Source organism: Centropristis striata, chromosome 20 (genome assembly GCF_030273125.1).
Source record: "Centropristis striata isolate RG_2023a ecotype Rhode Island chromosome 20, C.striata_1.0, whole genome shotgun sequence".
Taxonomy (NCBI): Eukaryota; Metazoa; Chordata; class Actinopteri; order Perciformes; family Serranidae; genus Centropristis; species Centropristis striata.
Window position 1 is genome coordinate 4,866,483 of NC_081536.1, and position 20,178 is coordinate 4,886,660.

The 20,178-nt window shown below is 37.0% G+C and overlaps 1 protein-coding gene across 1 annotated transcript; it reads left to right on the forward strand.

The window, feature by feature from the left end:
- Positions 1 to 1,035: 1,035 nt before the first annotated feature.
- LOC131993311 (rab11 family-interacting protein 2) lies at positions 1,036 to 15,749 on the forward strand. Its single transcript, XM_059359156.1, has 6 exons — positions 1,036 to 1,210; positions 2,076 to 2,671; positions 7,528 to 7,934; positions 8,919 to 9,264; positions 10,687 to 10,759; positions 13,923 to 15,749. Exons 2-6 carry the CDS (start codon positions 2,319 to 2,321, stop codon positions 14,145 to 14,147), a joined length of 1,404 nt encoding a protein of 467 aa, XP_059215139.1. The 5' UTR covers positions 1,036 to 1,210; positions 2,076 to 2,318; the 3' UTR covers positions 14,148 to 15,749.
- The last annotated feature ends 4,429 nt before the right edge of the window (positions 15,750 to 20,178 follow it).

The following is a 20,178-nucleotide window of genomic DNA, read 5'->3' on the forward strand; positions in this document are numbered from 1 at the left end:
ACCATAAACTATGAGCGTGACTAAATGTCATCACACTGTTAAATAATCGCCTAAGTCATTTTTTGTCAAAATTGTTGTTGTTTTTTGCTTCATGACGCCGGCCACCTATGGTAAAATCGCCTACATCCTCAGTTGATCAGATCATGTGATTTTACCCCTTAAGGATAATGGCCTATGTCAAATGTGTGACTTAAGAACATGCCTTTGTGACTTAAGCAAGATATGGTAACACTTTATTTTGAAGGTGTCTACATAAGAGTGACATGACATGTCATAAACACGACATGGGATGTGTCATGAACATTAATGACACTTTGAAGTAACATTAATGCTCATGATACTTGTCATGTCATGTTTCTGACAGGCTTGTGTGACTCTTATGTAGACTCCTCCAAAATAAAGTGTTACCATATCTTGCTTAAGTCACAAAGTCATGTTCAAAAAATTGCCTTGGTCATTAATTTCTCTTAAGTTACATCATTTACACACAGTGTTATTACTATGCCAATAGCCATCCTTTGTTACATCCTTTTTGAGTGAAATTATCAATAAATGTCATACATTACACGTTTGGTGAAGTTTTTGTGTGTCCTGCAAAACTTGAAAAAATTAGTTCGGCGATTATTTTAACAGGGTGACGATATAATTAATTATTCTCTTTTTCCTGTTTGTTTTCTGCCTTTAGCTATTGTTTGTATACATACTCCAATATTTAACACGGATGATGGAATTTCATATCTACATTTTAAAAATAGTTTTTATCGCAGTTTGTAGTGCGCCAGCTTGTGTGTTCAAAATAAAAAACTGTATATATATATATATATATATATATATATATATATATATATATATATAGTCGCGCTTATAGTTTTTTATATTTTTATATATTTTATATATTTATATTTATATATTAATATAATTTATATTTATATATTTTATATATTTTTATATATATATATTTTTATATATATATATAAAAATTTAATGAGTGAACTTTCACCGGGGTGAGGCGGAAGTGACGTCAGACTAGGAAGTAAAGCTCGCCGCTGGCCGACAGAAGTGAATAGCAATGGATAGCAACAGCAGCAGCATCAACAACAAGTAACATTAGCTAGCGTCTTGCTCAGGAACTGTCGCATGAATGTATTTGTGAAGCCAGTCTGTGCTGAGCAGAAGTGCTGAATGTCCCTCTAGTGAACATGACACCGAGGTAAGCAGCTATGTGTGTGTGTGTGTGTGTTGGTGTGTGTGTGTGTGTGATGCTGTGAGTGCTTGCTAGCTCAGCAGCTAGCAGCTAACGTTAACCTGCAGCCTAACTGAATATAACAAAAACAATAGCAAAGCTCCGTTTAAACCTCATAAGTACATGTTGTGTTTAAATATATATAACTTTGCTTAATGTTTGAGTAGACAATCAGCTGAGAAACGGCTCATTTCGTTATCATATGATAAACCTCTGAAAAGTTGCTAATTGAAAGGAAAATTCATATTTGTCATATACAGCCGAGTTTCCTTGTGACGTTTATTTTGTGAATGAATGAAACACGCTCTCGTTTCAAGTTTAACAGCAGACTTAAGAGATGAATCATGTAGAGATAAAACCTGGAGCTGCTGGCATGTAGTGAAAAAAACACTCATGGTCATTTTACTTGACTAAATTTGTGTACAATGTAAGGTTATTCTTGGTCTAAAACCTTAGTATTCAAATATGATTCATTTAAGAGGTAATATGTGAACAAAATCACTCCATCATCCCTCTGAGTCAGTCACCAATTCAGTAACAACCAATACCATATTGTGTCACTGGATGAGATCACTAGTTTCTTTATACTCCAGTTTAGGGAGGTCTATTTATAGGGGATGTTCAAAATCGTATAACACAATGAAACTTCTGTTTTAGTCTGATATTTCCTCAAATAACTTCAAAATCACATGTTGGTGCAAGTGACTGCTACCAAAGCTGGCTGAAAATATTAGTTGGCATAACATCAACGTTCCCTGTACACCCACATGAGTCATGTTATGGTTCTGGGAAAGATACTGATGCTGTTCTGCTTCCTTCTGTGTTTTTTCAGATGACTCACCAGTGGCTTGGACATCTGTGACTTGACAGAAGATGAGGCTTGCTCAGTTTGTCAGGCTTTTCATTGCTTATAATGATCACAGCTGTAGGCACATAAACCACACTGACATGGACGGCAGACTATAGTGAATCATGTTTGTTGCTTTTTGCATATCACACTCACTAAAAACACTAAATCCATAAAATATAATTTAGTTCTTTTTTAATGTCTTTCAGTTGATAACCAGTGCTGACAATGTCACTGAGCGAGCAGTCTCAAAAGTGGTTTCCAACCCATGTCCAAGCCACTGTTCTTCAAGCAACCGGTTTACAGCCTAAGGGCAAAAATGGCACCAACGATGCCTACACTATCATCCAGCTGGGCAAAGAAAAGTATTCCACATCTGTGGCAGAGAAGACGCTTAACCCTGTCTGGAGAGAGGAAGCCTCCTTTGAATTGCCTGGTTTACTTTTGGAGGGAAACCCAGAAGTGTATGAACTCTGCCTTATCGTGATGCATCGCTCCTTGGTCGGGATGGACAAGTTCCTCGGTCAGAGGTCCATCAACCTTAATGAAATCTTTGATAACAAGGAACGAAAGAAAACTGAGTAAGTATCACATACTGTAGAAGAAAAGTCCAAGATATTAACCCATGGTAAAAAAAACTTGACAACAAGCTGTATTTGAGAGGCAAAACTGTCCCTGACTGATCCTAAAAAAAGCCTTGAACCAGCCATCATCCAGTAGTAGCTCCTGGACCAGCTGGTGGATCTTTGATCCCCTGTAGCCAACATACTTATAAAGCATAGCCGTCAATCAGAGCCCAATCAAGTGCCCATCGCCTGTCCATTTTTATACTCTTGACGAAGGTCGAGAGTGGCCGAAACAACAGCAGTGTGTGGGATCTTTCTTTTCTTCTAAGACACGTACACTCTCCAATTAAGATGTTCTTTATTAGTCCCACAACAGGGAAATTTCAAGTGTTACAGTAGCAAAGTGGATAGCAAAAACAATAAATAGTAAACCGAAGTGTATACTAGAAATATAAGCAAATAAACAAGTAAAACATATAATAAAATATTAACAATTTACAATATAAACAAGTAGAAATATATAAAAATGTATTAACAATTATAACAAAAACAAAAAGGTACTGATCTGCATTGATTTGTTGTGATTTGGTCGTTGTCCAGGAATAAGTTTAAAAAAAGATGAACTGCAAACCACACTCTGATGATTGCCGAAATTATTTCTGGTAATGCATTTTTAACACCCATAAAAATTTACCAGTCACCAATTTAAAATGAAAAGATTAATCAATGTCTACTGCAAAATTCTCAACATAAATTTTTGCTCCGCTTTATGTACACAGACATGTTTTGGCCATATGCGTATTTTGTATTATCAGGGCAGCATAAAGTAATGCAGTGAAAATCATAAATGGAAATAATAATCCATCCCTTACCTACACACTGCGTTGACAATAATACATCCCCTAAATGTTGCAAAACTTCAAAGAACCACAGGGATCTCCTTACAACAGACAAGTCTGACAATTTTCTAAATAATATTTGAAGGAAGGTGCACTTAGTGAGAAAAAAACTATATTACAAACCTAGATTATGAGCTTATTAGTTTAGTTTATAAACTAATTCAAATTTGAGCAGTGGGGTATGCCTGTTTATGGATTCCACTGAATTGAATTGATTATTCTCGTTTGAATCATAACTTTCGGTAGAGCATATTTCATACGTCTTTAAAATCACATGTACAGTATTTGAGCTCTTTTGTGTGCATTACTTGTTTTGCACTCACAGACTTTGCAGCTCCAGCTCACAGTCATGCGTGTGTTGTTTGTAGAGGACTGGAGTTTTGAGGGGAAGTGGAAAATATTTGCAGAACAATTCCAGTCATAAGTGGATTACAGCATGGACTAAAATAGTTATTTGTCACATTTTATACACGTGTTATTCCCATATTAGGCTACACACAATACCAATGTGTTGTGTTTTGTGCATTATATTCTGCACTCTGTTCTTAATTAAATTCATGTACACCACATGATTTAAATACAACAACATGTTCCTTTTATTCTCTTTATGCACTTGTTTTAGAAATGCATTTTATTAGATGGACGTGTTTTAATTTAAAGAGCAGATTTCTTTGTAGCTCAGTAGGTGTTCTCATTTTACAGAAAGACCAGATTGTTTCTTCACTGTTAAACTAACTAACAGAGCTATCACAGATCTGGTAGTACGTTTGTGTTCAGTTACTGACCACTGATTGGTTGAGTTTTTCCATCTTTTTGACCTTGGGTTGTTTAAGGCTTAGCAATGAATTGGCCTACATTGTTGAGAGATTATTTTTAGCTTGATCACTGACATGGTGAGCAGCAGTTGGCCTAATTGAAACAAGTGGAGCTGGCTAAACATGTCTTGGAAGACACTCCTGTACTTTTGTTTGGCAAAGGTGGGATTGGCCTTTTCTTCACAGCTTCAAGGGAACATGGTCTGAATCTCGGCCTGTTCTGTGTAGAGTGTACTTATTCTCTTAGTGTTTTAATTTAGTGGAAATGCTTTGAATGCCTTCCTCTGCTTTTTCTGTTATTTTCTCACTATTCTTCAGCTATTTTTCCGTTTTTTAAATATCTTTTGACCAATTATTTATGATAAGATGTAGAAGACTATCACTGACGCCTCTTTTTTCAGCCTGTAAGATATGACACGCCCACTTCGGCTCGCACTTCAGACCAAAGAAAATAGGCAAATGTTTTGTGTCTAGCTCGATCCAACTTTTCGGGTTCTGATGCAGTTTAATTTTGGTTAAAATGTGGAGAGTAGTTAAAAATTAGGCATGCAAACTAGAGCCTGACCGATATGGGATTTATGAGACTGATACCAATTTTAGAGGGGAAAAATTCAGCGTATAGTGATTTTTTTTTTTTTTTTTTTTGTGCTGAAATGAAAATAGACCTTTTCTTTGTGCTTTGATTTGGCACCATTGTGACTTTGAAAAGGTACACACAAGACTACTTTATTGTAGAATAATTAACGATATTATACATGCATAAAATGTATTAAATTGAAAACCAGACAACATATTCAGAGATACTGATATGTCCATAATGGTTTGAATAGAACGGTCAGAATAGAACCCATTTAATTTTTGGTTGAAAAGGGTTTTAAGTGAGTCACCCCTTTATATAACAGGTAACTTGTTTAGGCTGTTTACCTGCCCTGTGCCTACTGCATGCTTGGTTAAGGTTTGTCCCTTTGTGAAATTTCTGCATCAAATGCTTGAGCACATCATGCATAAATGCAGAGTAAACTAAGCCAATGTCCAATCATAGCTTGAGTAGGCAGTAACACTGTATATTAGACTGAACTTGGGGGGTTTTGACCCTTATAAGTTCAGCACACACACGTTTTTTAACCCCACATTAAGCAAACAGGAACAGAATAACCAAACTGGATCTGGTGTTAATTAGCCCGCTGCATATTTCAACATAGAAAGACATTAGGACACTTCCTCTTTGCCCATCAGTAGGGAGAATCACAATATGTTCTAATCAGCGTGGATGGGTTTTATTTGTTTTAGGGGCCTGAGTCGATGCACCTCGAGGCCGTTCACGTTTTCAACACAGGTTCTGTAATGAATATGCTCACATTGCTTGTTGGCCTAATCCCACACTGCAGGCATACTTGACAATGACGCCAGGACCCTCGATACTATATCCACACTCCACAGTGGGTCTGTGTTCACCACAGACCATCCGCAATGTTTTTGAACTGACATATTGGGGAGGAAAGCCCGTCTTGATATCTGAGTAGGCAGCCCATAATTATCGCACACCTGTGTTTGTTGATTGTGAGGAGTTTCCCAGCGGTCCGGGCCCGAGTGGGAGGATTGTGGTTCCAAGCACAGGGAGGTTTATCTTGGCCTTGAGACACACGTGAGGTGCAGCCCCGGCCCCACGGCAGCGGCATGCTGTGGCTGCTGATCAGACTGAGCGCGGCGCACAGCCTGGGAATCGGACCCAGCAAGGCCTTTCATGACTGGGCTCCTGCACCACGAGCTAGACGGTTTAGAATAGCGTTCAACAGCTGTGGTTTCTAAAAAGCCAATACCAACAGCTTTTTTTGGGTTGAACTGTGATAGCTCATTTTTCATGCTGGAATTCAAGGGATATTAACAAATCTCCATGTAAATCCAGGAAGAAATATAAGTAATTATAAGAGAACAAGAAATATGCAAATATGCACTATTCTGTACTGATTTTAAGGTAAAATGTTGCATCTAAGTAAATTCGCTTCTTCAAGAAAAAACAGTGCAATTGCTCAAACAAGCGCTGCAACTAATGATTATTTTCATTGTTAATAAATCTGCCATTAATTTTCTCAATTAACTGTTCTATAAAATGTCAGAAAATCGTGAAACATGTCCTCGCAGTTCCTCAAAGTCCACTGTGATGTCTTAAAATGTCTTGTTTTGCCAGTCAAAAGCCAAAGATATTCAGTTTAAAATGATATAAAACGGAAAAAAGCAGGAAAAAAAAGTCCATATTCAAGAGCATTTTCTGCCATTTTTTGCATGAAAAATGACCCATTGTCCAAAAATGTCCATTGACCAAGCATTAGTTGACTTCTCATTGCAGTCGCAGATCAAATTTCTCCATGATAGAGATGGCTGAGTGCAAATGCATACAGTATATTGTGTACTGATGTGACCATAGTTAATAATACACCCGCAATATTTCCCTGATTAATGCATCAGTAGCAGGCCTATAAATACATTGACTGGTAGTTGTTTTATCCTGATGCTGCTTTCTTAAAGGACACTGCCACAAGCCCTATAACACAGAGGATATGTCTCATTAGCATGTATGAACTGTTGGGTTGCCCTGCGACGCGGCTTTGCAATTTCCCAATTGCTTGTCGTTGCATTTCTGAACAAAGGCCAGATTTGTGCAAATGCCACTTTATTTCGCTCAGAGTGAAAGCATAAATCCCATTACTTCCAGTTGAAAAAGCAGAGGTTAAACAAATAGGAGCCCAAAAGCAGCCTGAAATGGTCTATATTATTCAGCAGCAGGCTATTTCTTATGTTCAGTTTGCAAAGAATAATGTTTATCCTCTGAATGATAAATTGTATTCTCACTTGTGTCAAAAAAAGTTCAAACGATTTAAGCTGCTGCATTTGTGTGTAGCTTTTGGATTAGTCTGCTCAAATTAGCCTTTTCAGTGATGTCCACAAAGAAGTAGGTAGAGCACATTAGAAAGAATGTGGGCTATTTTTTCCTTTTGTCATATTGTGTAATAGTGTAAAGACTTTTACCACGTTCTGACTTTGTATACCAGTCTTCCTGAATTATGTTGAATTACGTATAATCAACTCAGAAGATTTTCCTAAATCTTGCTCTTTTTATATAAATTGTCTCATTGAATTCACTCCACTCTCATTTTAGCTGGTATTCCTTGGAGTCCAAGCCTGGGAAGAAGAGGAAAGAACGAGGCCGCATCCAAGTGAGCATCCAGTTCATGAGGAACAACATGACAGCTAGCATGTTTGACCTCTCCATGAAGGAGAAGCCTCGCTCGCCTTTTTCCAAGCTTAAGGACAAAATGAAGGGTCGCAAACACGACGGCGGCTTCAGTGACACATCGTCAGCCATCCTGCCTCGTTCAGCTGTGTGCGACTCCGAGCCGAACCGCCAGTCCTTCGCCCCAGAACCACAACCACAGCCCGAAGCGAAGGCAAAGAGACCACTACTCGCGGGGGCCCATAAACTCTCTGCAGCCCATTCCATGTCGGATCTCATTGGGACTCACTTTCGGCCCAAGCTGGACTCCATGAACTCCATAGAAGAAAGTGGTGAGGACCAAAGCTTCTATTTTTCAGATTTTCTGCAGTTTCAATACTTGGCAGCGAGTCATAGCTACCTTATGTTTTCATTTTCAAGGAGAGAGGGGAGATATCTCAAATATTTCAGCTATGTATGAAAAATAAAAGGCCTCATTCTTTAGGACTAAAATGACAGCGCAGTGTAGTAATGGTAGTATTTTGCGTCGTGGTGTGGTGTCTCTCAACACAATGTTGTAGTTGCTTACCTGGTCATAATTATGTATTAAGTGTTTAATGAGATGCTTTTGCATTGTCTAGTGGCTATCAGTAGAGGTTGACAAGAGTCACAGAGCTTTAGGGATATATAAAGATTTTTTTTTACATATAAGCAATAGGCAGATATCAAAACTGTCTGATAGGGATGCACAATATGGACTTTTTTACCGGATAATAGCCTGCTAATTTAACTTTTTTTTTTTTTTTTTTTTTCAAAAAGAGGTTCATAACCTGTAGTTTAAGCACATTTGAGGGTAAGAAAGGTTGTGATGTAGTGAGCGAAGATGGATGATTTCATATTCTGCAGCTATTTCAAAACAAAATCACTTTTGTTAACACAATAAAAAGAACACAATAATATAAAAAACAGTCTTTACTGCTCCCAAAATAAAGGTTTCTTTTGTGGTGTGGTATTAGTTGGAAAAAGCTCACCAAAAATAACTTACAAATAGTAAATACACACATTAGTTGTGATTTTTACGTGTTCCTTTATCTCCGTAAAACTGCAAAAAGGGTCTAAGGACAGGAAACTATTGATCAGTTTTGAATGTACCTCTTCTAATGATCAGTGGTACAGCACAGATTACATCAACGCAAATTCTGACATAATAATCGCAAAACTTTAAACAAAACAATAACATTTTTTACCTTTTTTTTTAAGTGTTATTAGTAGATAATATGCATTATCTAGGTCATAAGTTGACATTCTGCTTTTTGTTTCTCTTCCATGGAGTGCAGGCGGCCCTCACAGGCGTTCCCAGAGCGAGGTGCCCAGCTACCAGGATGGCGAGGCACACAGTGACCCTTTCACTGATATCAGTGACACCCTGCCACAGAAGTATGCCACGCTCCCACGCAACCGCAACCCATTCGAGGGGGAGCACGGGCAGCTGTGGGACCGGGCGGAGCGGAAGGAGAAAAAGGAGAAGGTCAGCCTACTGGAACGCGTGACGGGAAAGAAGGAAGGCCGCAAGACCAGCAACGGTGGCCGGTCGGGCAGCTCTGGAGACCTGCGGTCCCCCAACCCCTTTAGTGGAGACTCGCAGGCAGACACTAACCCGTTCATCTCTAACTACAAAGCCAGGTAGTCCTTTTTTGTTTGCTCTCTGTGGGTCATGAAAATTAAAATACACCACACAACTCTCTTTCAGTGCAGCATGCTTTATTCAGCTCACAAAACAAGGCAAGTATATAAAATATTACAAAATACCATTTTAACTCTTAATGATTACAGACATTGACAAGATAATGAACACAAAAGCATGCCACCTTTTTAGATAACAATTTAGCAAGCATAATATTTTATATTTACCCATTTATGGGTAAAAAGGTTGAACATATTCCGTGCTCTTTAAACTTAATTTTTATAAACATCACATCATCGATCATCTCAGTCATTAATGGCTTCACACTTGCACTGAGCAGTGCAGAATTTAATGTTTTTTACATGATATTGTTAGTGCAAATGGTTTGTTTTTGGTGAAATTTTAAATGTTTGATGAAATCTCACTTTTTAATGCTTAGATTTGTGTAATTTTTACAACGATAATTTTTGTTTTGAGAGTTTTTTGTCTTTGATAAATGGTGTTATTTTAGTGATTTTAAAAAAAATTATTTATTTGTCTGAAGTCATGTCCACCGGTGGATTCTGGGGAAACAACTTTAATAACTAACTTCCTAATATGGTCCACTGTAATATCCATTTTTTCCATTCTTTAAATTTAGCCACCATCCACAGAGCCAAAATCTGCTTTCAGCATGTGTTCTTATACATTTGTAGCAAATCACTCCTATATGTTTTTCATCATATTCCATAAATAATCTCAGAAACCCAAAATGTGACCCTACTACTACCCCGTGGGACAACCACTATACTACAGGATATTAGTTATTACATTCCCATAAAGTTTCAAATACTTTGTTGATTGAAAACTATATCTGATAACCCCCCTCCTACTCTCTCTCTCTCTCTCATTCTGTTGTCAACTATTGTTGTTTAAACATTTCCACCGAGCCGGTTCCATCTATTTCCTGTGTTACATAAAGAGTTGGTGAGCACTGTGGCTAAGTTCTGGTTTATCAGAGTGGAAGGTGTCATTAGTGGCTCTTTAGAGAGCCTGGGCTTGATAACAGAGCCCTCTGAGCTATAGTAATGAGATCCTCTGCAGAGATAGACCACCCAATTAACCACTTATCTCTATAGGCACTAGTCCATCATCTTTACTGCAGCCTTTTGTCATGCAGTAGCTCAGTGGTCATTTATTATGTGGTGCAGGAATACAAAAAAGGTGCTTTAGAGTATATTATTAGGAACTATTTCACAAAACATGCCATGATGGATATTTTATTTCTTGATAAGCTATGTCCGTTACCACGAATATCCAAATCTGCTTTATCAGCTCAGGAATAAGCACTTAGAGCCACTGTATTAGTAGAGTGGTGATAAAATATTCACAGTAATAATGCCTTCATGTAAATACTGACTTTCTCTCTGATTGCCTTGCAGTGATAAAAAGTCAACAAGAAATGAAGACATCACCTTTGGACCTAAGACGAAGGACATCTATGGCAAGAAAAAGGTAATGAGAGATGGCACAACCCTTCTGGTGAAAACAAATGATTTGTCAGGTGATATTGTTGCACGTTGTCAGTATTACCTGACAATGATTGAGATTTTAAAAAAATGAGAAGAAGTGACCCCAGCAGTTGCATCTGTGTCATTACTTTCTGTGTAGTGCCATGCAGATTTTTAATTGAGAACTCTTGAGTTTCATTTGACATAGCAGCTGGTGACATTGATCTCTGAGGCCTCTGAAAATTCAGATGTGCCATTCAACTAATTAGCAGCTGCACACATCGGTCATCATGTCTGATCTGATCTCTCTAATTTGAAGTGGTGTGAAATTTCATAGTAGTGTGTTGCACTTATTCTATAATTGGAGAAAATGTATATATTTTTTTCGATGATTACATTATTTGTACATGAGGTTTTAACCCTTTTTTGTAGTTTGTTTTAAGCTTAAATTCTTTTGCTTTTCTTATTTGGCAAAAAGGCAAATTTGCTGACTATTACACAGCAAAATTGGTATTTATGAGGGAGCGGTGGGAGCGGTAGCTAAAGTGATGGCTAAATGAGGAAGAGAATGCTGATAATAGCTTTCCTCACCTTTCTTTGTGGGTGTTGAGGGCTGTCGGTATCCACACATGTGCCCCCGTGCATGCCGCAGTGCCTTGCAGAAATGGCAGCTCCCATTTCCTCCGCTTCAAGGCCCTAATTAACCACACACGAGGGGGGGGAGGGAGGGCAGTGAGAGATTTCAAAGGACTGAGCTTTTAGATTCTCAAAGCTGAGCTCATTAGAAACTGTAATGACACAACTGGAGAATGCCAAGTGTGCGCCTTATCTTCTCCTCACTACTGATCGCAGAAAAATGGTCATCATTACTTTGCCAATTCATGGTCATTTCCAGGCCTTTGTCACCAGCCACTAAAGCTCCTGATTATTATGCCGCGCGCGTGCGAGGCAGCGTGAGCGTGTGCACGTACACATGCTTGTATGTGAAACCAGCATCCATATATATGTCTGTCGGGTCTCTTATTCCCTCTCGGATGGCTTAAGTGCAGTATCTTTCAGCGAGATGCCTTTTTTGTGTTGTGTGTGAGGAATAGGTCACCGAGCTCTGTTCTTGAAACCCTCCTTACATTGGACATTTAATCTCGGAGGCAAATATTTCATTTTGGGTTGTGTCGCCCCACTGTAGCCTCTGTGCTGTTAGAGGCGATAAGATACCTGGTAAGCAGTCCCGCTCCAGGTCTTTCTGCATTGTCTTTACCCAGCAGTAGAGGCTTGAATGGTGCATGGGAGTGGAAGCTGATAAGTGTGGTATTTTAAACAGGGCGAAGGCTTTGCTGCTCTATCCGTTCAGGGGAGGATGCCCAGCACTGAAGCGATAAAGTCGTCCCTCATTAAAAACGATTACAGCTCCTCTCGTACCCGCGCAATATGATCTGCACATACCGTACCACACTGCTCTGTCCACATAGGTTGTCCTCAAAGAGCAAAGCCGGGTTTGGGTTGCATCCTTGTTTTGGTATTTATGAGCCTGACCTTTAATTGCAAAAATATGCAGCCTGGCATTTCCACCTCAGAACAAAGATTCCATTTTTTAGGAAATCTTTTTTGTTAAAGGCTGACTCCTCCTGTCTTCTGTTTTGAGAAAAAACACTGTTTTTTAGAAATCGAGATGCCCACTTAATAAATAGCAGTGACGTAGGTTACTACAGTAAGCTGTAAACGTTAAATAACTGACTCGGCGATAGGCATGCTAGGTTGTAAAATCAGCGCACAGAATATAGTGCTGTAGACGCCACGTTAGTTCCGGTCTGAAAGTCACACAGTGTTACAAACAAACTAAACGATTGAGGCATTGGTTGACCAACAACTCTTATGTTCTGTGAGGTAAAGTGACTGTTTTTGTCAATAGAGTCAATTGGCTTTGAAGAGAGCATAGAGAACAGCTTCAGTACAGGGTGACGGCAAGGTAAACGGTGAAAATATTATTAATATTGTAATATTTTTTACTTTTTACTCTTTTATTTCCTTATTAACTCTAACTCTAACTGTTTTTATTGGGTGTTTTTTGTGTTTTTTCTTTATTTATTACTATTTTTGTGTACCATTTTTATTGTTTTTTAATAACTGCACAGCGCTTTGGTCAACTGAGGTTTAAAAATGTACTCTTTAAATAAACTTTGACTTGACCTGACTTGACTAATATACATACACTTAAACTGATATACACATTGATTTTTTTATGCTTGCTGCAGCCCCATCTGAAGCACTACATATCATTATTTTCAAAGCCACCAGACTCTTTTGACAAAACCAGTCATTTTACTTCACAGAACACAGGAGTTGTTAATCCACCGATGCCTTGATGTTTTAGTTAGCATATGTAATTCTATGATTTTCAGCCTCAGATCCAAAATAATGTGGTGTCCACACAGCAGTTCCTAAAACACACTGCCTTTGGATAAAGTTATATTGAGCAAAAGAAAAAGTTGCTTTTAGCTGCTAAAACACGTACTTTGACCGAACGTTTGAATTTGAATAAACAAGGAACACTACTGGAAAGCTACATAATAATATAAAAACCTCAAAATAATAGACCCAACCTTTAAGTTCTGTCAAGCTTGTTAGAGTTTTTGCCAAAACCATCTCTAGTTAGAGAGGTCATACTTTTAGATGCTTAAAACTTCAAAAAAAAAAAAAAAAAGGAGAACAAGTTTCTCAAGATGTTAGCTGCTTTCTGTTGAGTCCCATTAGAGCCGTTAAACTGCTCTCAATTCTCATTATAAACACTGTTACACAGTATTAGATCATCACATCTGCCATAGAATTCATTGACATGTCAGTGCTCAATCCCTTGAGGAGAGTCTCATCTTAACAACTCTCAATTAGTCTTTATTAGCAACAGAGAACAAGGATAAACACATGACAGTTTATGTCACGTTAGGCCGACACGTCTAATTAGTCTGTTTTCTCAGTTGCATTGTGAGTGAACTCGGAGCGTATCTTGCCTCTGTTATCAGAAACTGACATTTCATAGAAGATAATTCAACCATTTTAGTCTACTTTTACAAAGAAAAAGCTATGCAAAAAAATGGCGATTATGAAGCATGTAACCTCAAAATCTGCTGGAGTTAAACTGAGCATTTATTTACTTGTTTCCCATTTTCCAGGAGGTGAAAAAGGAAAGTGTGGCCGCCTACAGCAACTTGTCCTTTGAGGAAGTTGTGCAGGAACTCATCAAGCAGAAAGAAGTGGTGAAGAAGAAGGACGCCCACATCAGGGAGCTGGAAGACTACATCGATAACCTACTTGTGCGCGTCATGGAGGAGACGCCGAGCATTCTACGGACACCCTATGAGCCAAAAAAGAAGGCGGGTAAACTCAGTAAAAAGTAGAGAGAAAAGAAGCAGGATGAAAAGATTAGCATGCATCAGTATAATGTGCTAAAATAAGTGGGAACAAATGGGATTGATCAAAGCCAAATTTATGATTGATTTAGGTTGTTTGCTTTAGAAACACTTTTATTCAAGATATGTAGTTTTTATATACTTTTTCAATGTTTTGGTTATTTTAGGACACAGGTATTTTGCCCTCTTCGTTTTGCATTCCTAGATTTTAAAATTACTTTATGAATACTTACTGCGGTGCATTTTTAGGTACTTAAAGGATCAGTGTCGATCGATTCATGTCAAATCAAATCCATATTTTTGAAGTTAAGGTTTAGCTACAGTACAGGCCAAAAGTTTGGACACACCTTCTCATTCAATGTTTTTTTTCTTTATTTTCATGACAATTGACATTGTAAATTCATCAAAACTATTAATGAACACATGTGGAATTATGTACTTAACAAAAAAGTGTGAAATAACTGAAAACATGTCTTATATTCTAGTAAGCCAGGAGTTCTCAACCTTTTTGAGTCGCGACCCCCAATTTAACATGCATGTTGTCTCACTGAACACAATCTCACAGTTCAGATCAGACAAACTCAGTTGATACGACGAATTTTGGACAAATAATGGAGCAGACAACAACTAAAACATCTCTCTGTCTGTGCATTTATATATTTTTTGTAACAGTCAGCTTCAAGCCAGAGACTCCTTGTAAAGTAATAACTTGCTAATTTGGGATTTGTCAGAAAAGACACAAAATTACCCAAAAAAAGGACTCAAATTGACCACAAAATGACAAAAAATGACCAGAAAAAGACACAAAATAACCAAAAAGACACACATTGACCAAAAAAAGACAAAATCACTAAAAAAAAACCCACACAAAATGGGCAAAAAAAGACACAAAATGACCAGAAAAAGACAAAAAATGACCAAAAAATGACACAAAATTACTGAAAAAAAACAAACACAAAATGGGCAAAAAAGACATTAAATGACCAAAAAGACAAAAACATATTAACACTTTAACACAGTGGAGACAGAGCTGACTTCCAAAATGATTTGACGACCTCCAGAAATCATCTCGCGACCCCAAGGTTGAGAATGGCTGTAGTAAGCAAAGGGTGGCTACTTTGAGGAATCTAAAATACAAGACATGTTTTCAGTTATTTCACACTTTTTTTGTTAAGTACATAATTCCATATGTGTTCATTCATAGTTTTGATGCCTTCAGTGAGAATCTACAATGTAAATAGTCATGAAAATAAAGAAAAACGCATTGAATGAGAAGGTGTGTCCAAACTTTTGGCCTGTACTGTATATTGTAAGCACTTGAGAGCCCACTGTTGCACATACAGCTGCCATCATCTGCCCAGAAGCTCTGAAGGTGCAAAGTCTTGTTTACCAGATGGTTGAATCGCAGTTGTGTGCAGTTTGCTGAAAAGACGGTGAAGTAGTTGCTAAGATGAAGCTGTAGTTACTGTTACTGTGTTTACACTGAAGCACAAGTTACAAGCTTGCCACCTTGAGTACGAAACACATTAATGGAGGCAGCGTTGGCTTCGTTCGGAGCCTCTTCTGTGCTGCAGATGTGGATGAACTCTGCTCTCCTGTGATTCATGGGTATTCTTAGAAGGACTGGAGGAGAGTTATGGTAAGAAGATGCTGGACAGTTTGTGGGAGTCTGGTTTCCCTCTAGCTTACTGAGTCATGCATTTCTATTTTTTTTTTTTTTTGTTGTCAAAAAATGAACAAATGTACTATTGCTGTTATCAGTTACTGACATTCTTTATTTTATTTGTGATGACTATCATTTAAGTTTCTCAGACCGGAGAAGGGTCTCAGTCACTCTCTGAAAGTGATCATTTTATTGACTTTAAGTGCAATAATCAAAACTTGAGTATCTTGCTTTACATTCTGCTGGTAATGTTCTTGTTTACATTTTAATCACATGTTTGAGTCAAACTCATCTCTTAATATTAGGGATGCACGATACTGATCCCCAAAAATGACCTGCTTCTAATGGTCGACACTGATAAGATAACTGATAATATCACATTTATGTATTTCAGGAGAGTTACTAACCTGTAGTTTATGCACACCTGAGCTAAAATGTATGACTTAATGTTCCAAAGCTCTGACCGAACCAAATCTTACTAACATCACTATTGTTGACGCAACAAAAACAGTTCTGACTCTTCAAATGTTCATTTATTTTACTAGTGAAGTTTATCAAAAACTTATTTACAGTTTAGTGGTCATTTATACAGAGTATAACTGGTGGATCATACAGTTACAAGAGGTTACATAATACTCCATCATTATATAAAAATAAACCAGGAACAACATATTACTTAGACCAAAAAAAAAAAAGGTTGAGGCTGAAGCTGGAGTTTATTGTGCCTCCCCTTTAATACTTAACTTAACACTGCCCAAAATAGCAGTGAAACCTTACAAAAGTACGTTGGCTCTTACAGAGCAAAATTCAAATGACATAATCAGTCAAATCAGACATGTCAATGTGTTAAATACTCATTACGAAATGAAATGCTTTTATTGAACCAAAAGCTTATGGCTGCTTAGTCACAAACACAAAACACGGCCAACATATTAGTAGACTGTTACACTGAATAAAAAAACTTATATCGTGCATCCCTAGTTAATATTTACTCAGTTAACTGGAAAAACTTGGAGTTCAAGCTTCCATTTCCTTCAAATAAATTTTTTTCTTAAGATTGTATTAATGGTACCTAACTGCACATGCGGATATATGCTGAACAATCTTTATTTCATTTTCCATTATTTTAATGTATTTATATGGTACTTTATGGTAAAAACGCTACTGTATCCCAAAACCCCATCCCTCATCACCATTTCTGCTGTATTAACACTGTAAAGTTAGTACAAATCAAAAGAAATTGAAAGTATTCACATATTACGGTCTTACTGATACATTTTTTTTTTTTTACATTTTATTCCCATAAGCATCAATATGTTTACCTAGTCACACATTAAATATGTTCTGTGCCTCAGTGTATTTCAGCTATTTTTTTCTTTTTGTATTATCAAAACATTAATTCACAGTAAGATAAAAGTGTCTTAGCAGTTCACTGAGTACTAATGATGATCGGTTCATAATTGTTAGAGGTAAACAACCGATGTGTGTCACAAACAACAGTTTGACTGGCTGTGTCAGAAGCTAACTGTCCTCATTTCACAGTTTCATGTCATCTCATATGTCGCCTCAATCTGTGATGCCAATGTCATGACAACATATGTTGTTTTCATGTTAAACTCCTTAATTCTGTGAATTTTATCAGTTTCGACTAAACAAATACTGGGTGAACGACGAGGCGGCTGTTTGGTCGCACTGCTGGTACTAAAATGAAGTCAACGGTTAATCTTATGTTTTTTTTTATTTCGTTTTTAACAACCTATACCTGTGCTCGAGCTAGATGTTCAACAACAGTAAAATCACTTACTGAAGTTTAGGTTTACATTTTTAATAGTTTCTTCCTCTTGAGTGGAAAGCAGCTTCATGTACAGTGTTAAACACACTTTGTATTATCACAGTTCCATTTTTATAATCGGTCAAACCTCTTTATCAAACGATGATCCACTTTGTCTTTTAGCTGGTATTATTTCTGGTATTTATATCTATTTTTTTGTAATTACTTTTCAGTCTTGTACAATATTTGACCTTTACACTGTATGATACCAAATCACAGTTGAGTGCTACACTGTATCCATGGAATGTCGACAGTCAAAGACACTTGTTAATTTATGTTTCTCATGAATGTTACACCACTTAAAAAACACAGTTTGTCATGTACTAATTATTTGTGCTGCTGCGAAAGTAGGTATTTCTGAAGGTGTGTGATCTCTTTTTGGACTCGAAGCCAAAATCTCTCGTTAATGAATGTATTCTGGTTGGCTTTGAAATACATAATTCTGAAATGTATGAAGATATACAGTACTCTAACAAGGCCATTGAACCTTGCTTGCCTTTAAAGTATTTGGTGTATCCAAAGAGATCATTTCATATGGGTGATTTTTCTCCCCTTTCTTCCTTCTCTCTATTAGTCTGACAAAGCTTCATTATGGACAACAAGTTATTGTCGGTATGTTCGGTTTCGTGTGATGGTGTGACACAGATGTTGGATAAATTCCTTTGTATTGGAGAATGGTTATTTGATCTGCACATATTTTGTAAAGCTAAACATGTTTGAATCAGTTCATAAAACGAGTATTATGTGATTCTAATTAAGAAGATATGTGGATAAGAATCTGTTTTCCATTCTGGAAAAGCTTCTCACTGATTGCCTTCCTACGTGTGCTGAAGTGTAAACTCTCTCCTCATGTTCCAGGCTTTACCAGCTGCTTTAACTAACTAGTCTGTATTAGTAGTTAGCCAGTTGTTTATGGACCTTGCCAAGCTCTCACTACTTCCACTGTACATACTGTATAGTCACTTTGTAATATCACTTCATTACGGAAGCAGAAGCACTTAAGAAAATTAAATTTGCCCTGCTTTTCATTCATTAAATTTATAATTATTTATTATCATTAATTAGTATTTCGGAATTCTTAAAATAATCGTGGGAAAAAATGTTCTGTAACAGAATTTTCAAGCAACTCAGCAAGTCTTTTTCAACTTTGAGACCATTATCCTAGTATTCTGACAAATTTTCATTTTTATGAGATAATAATCTCTGAATACTGAAAATATTCATCGGAAAAAATGCTCTGTAGCAGAATTTTCAAGCAACTCAGTCTGCTTTTGTTTTTCGGGAATTAATGAGATACTTATCTGAATTTTCAACTTTGAGACCATTATGCTATTGAAGCCATTATGAAGTTTTCATGGGAAGAAACAGCCCTGTTGTGGAATTAATTGTGAGAAAAAAATTCTGTTTATATATATTTTTTAAAATATAATTAAAGCAAAATATTCTGCTTTTAATTTTTGTGAAGTATTAAGATAATTATTTGAGCCTTTTTTTTCCATTATTGAGGTAATTATCTAATTAATCGAGAAAAACAGGGCAAATATTTTCTCAAGTGACGCATTAGGCTTCCATCCTATTTGCACATGTTGTTGTGCTGTAAAATGTTTGAAAAGGTGCTTCCTGGGGTTTAATTCTGTCTGAGGTTCAGTCAAAACACGAGGTCAATTACTTTTCAAAAGTGTAAAAAAATAAGAGTCTAAAACTGAATAAAACCACCCATCTGTCATTTGGGCTAAACTGACGTTAGCAAACGATTTAGTTTGAAGACATTTTCTCTTGCTAGCAAAACAAATGTGTGTGAGAGTTATTGTGCAGCCCGGATTCCAAAAGAGAGGGGACATTGTTGAAAACTGATAAGAGAATGTCATAATTTGCTTATCCTTTGTGACATATTTAATTGAAAACTGAACAGCAACAGTGTATTTTATGTCCAAACTGATAAACTTTTGTTTTGGTAATTACACTTTGTTTACACAGCCAGTCCAAACTTTTTTGGAATGTGGGTTGTATGCCACATTGCAGGTGATTTACACTCAGGTCTACAATGTGTCCGAAGCACCGTTGCTCTGCTAGAATGAGGAAATAACAAAAGATAAGGTCTTAATAAATAAACACATTTGGACCCTGAGGTTATTTAGTTCAAATGAAAAATGTAGGGTGCGTAGTTCAAATTAATTAATTTTGCCTGTCATTTTTCTTTCAGCTTGATTGCTACATTTGCTTTATGTTTTAATATAATTTGGTGCTTTGGAAGATGTCAGGCTAAAACACAAATCTAAATGAAAAGCATTTTCAAATCATTTTCAAGCACAACATTGTGAAGGGGTGCATTGCAAAAAAAAAAAAAAAACCTGCATCATTATTCTACTTCTTCTTTGCCTCTTTGCATAATATTTGTCATCCAATTAATGCCAGTGTTTGAATATGCAAAGCACTCGAAATGCTTGGAGGCAAAATTTCCTATAAAATTTGGCCAAGGCTTGTGTCGTAATTTAAATTTATTTATATAGATTGTTTTGCACATG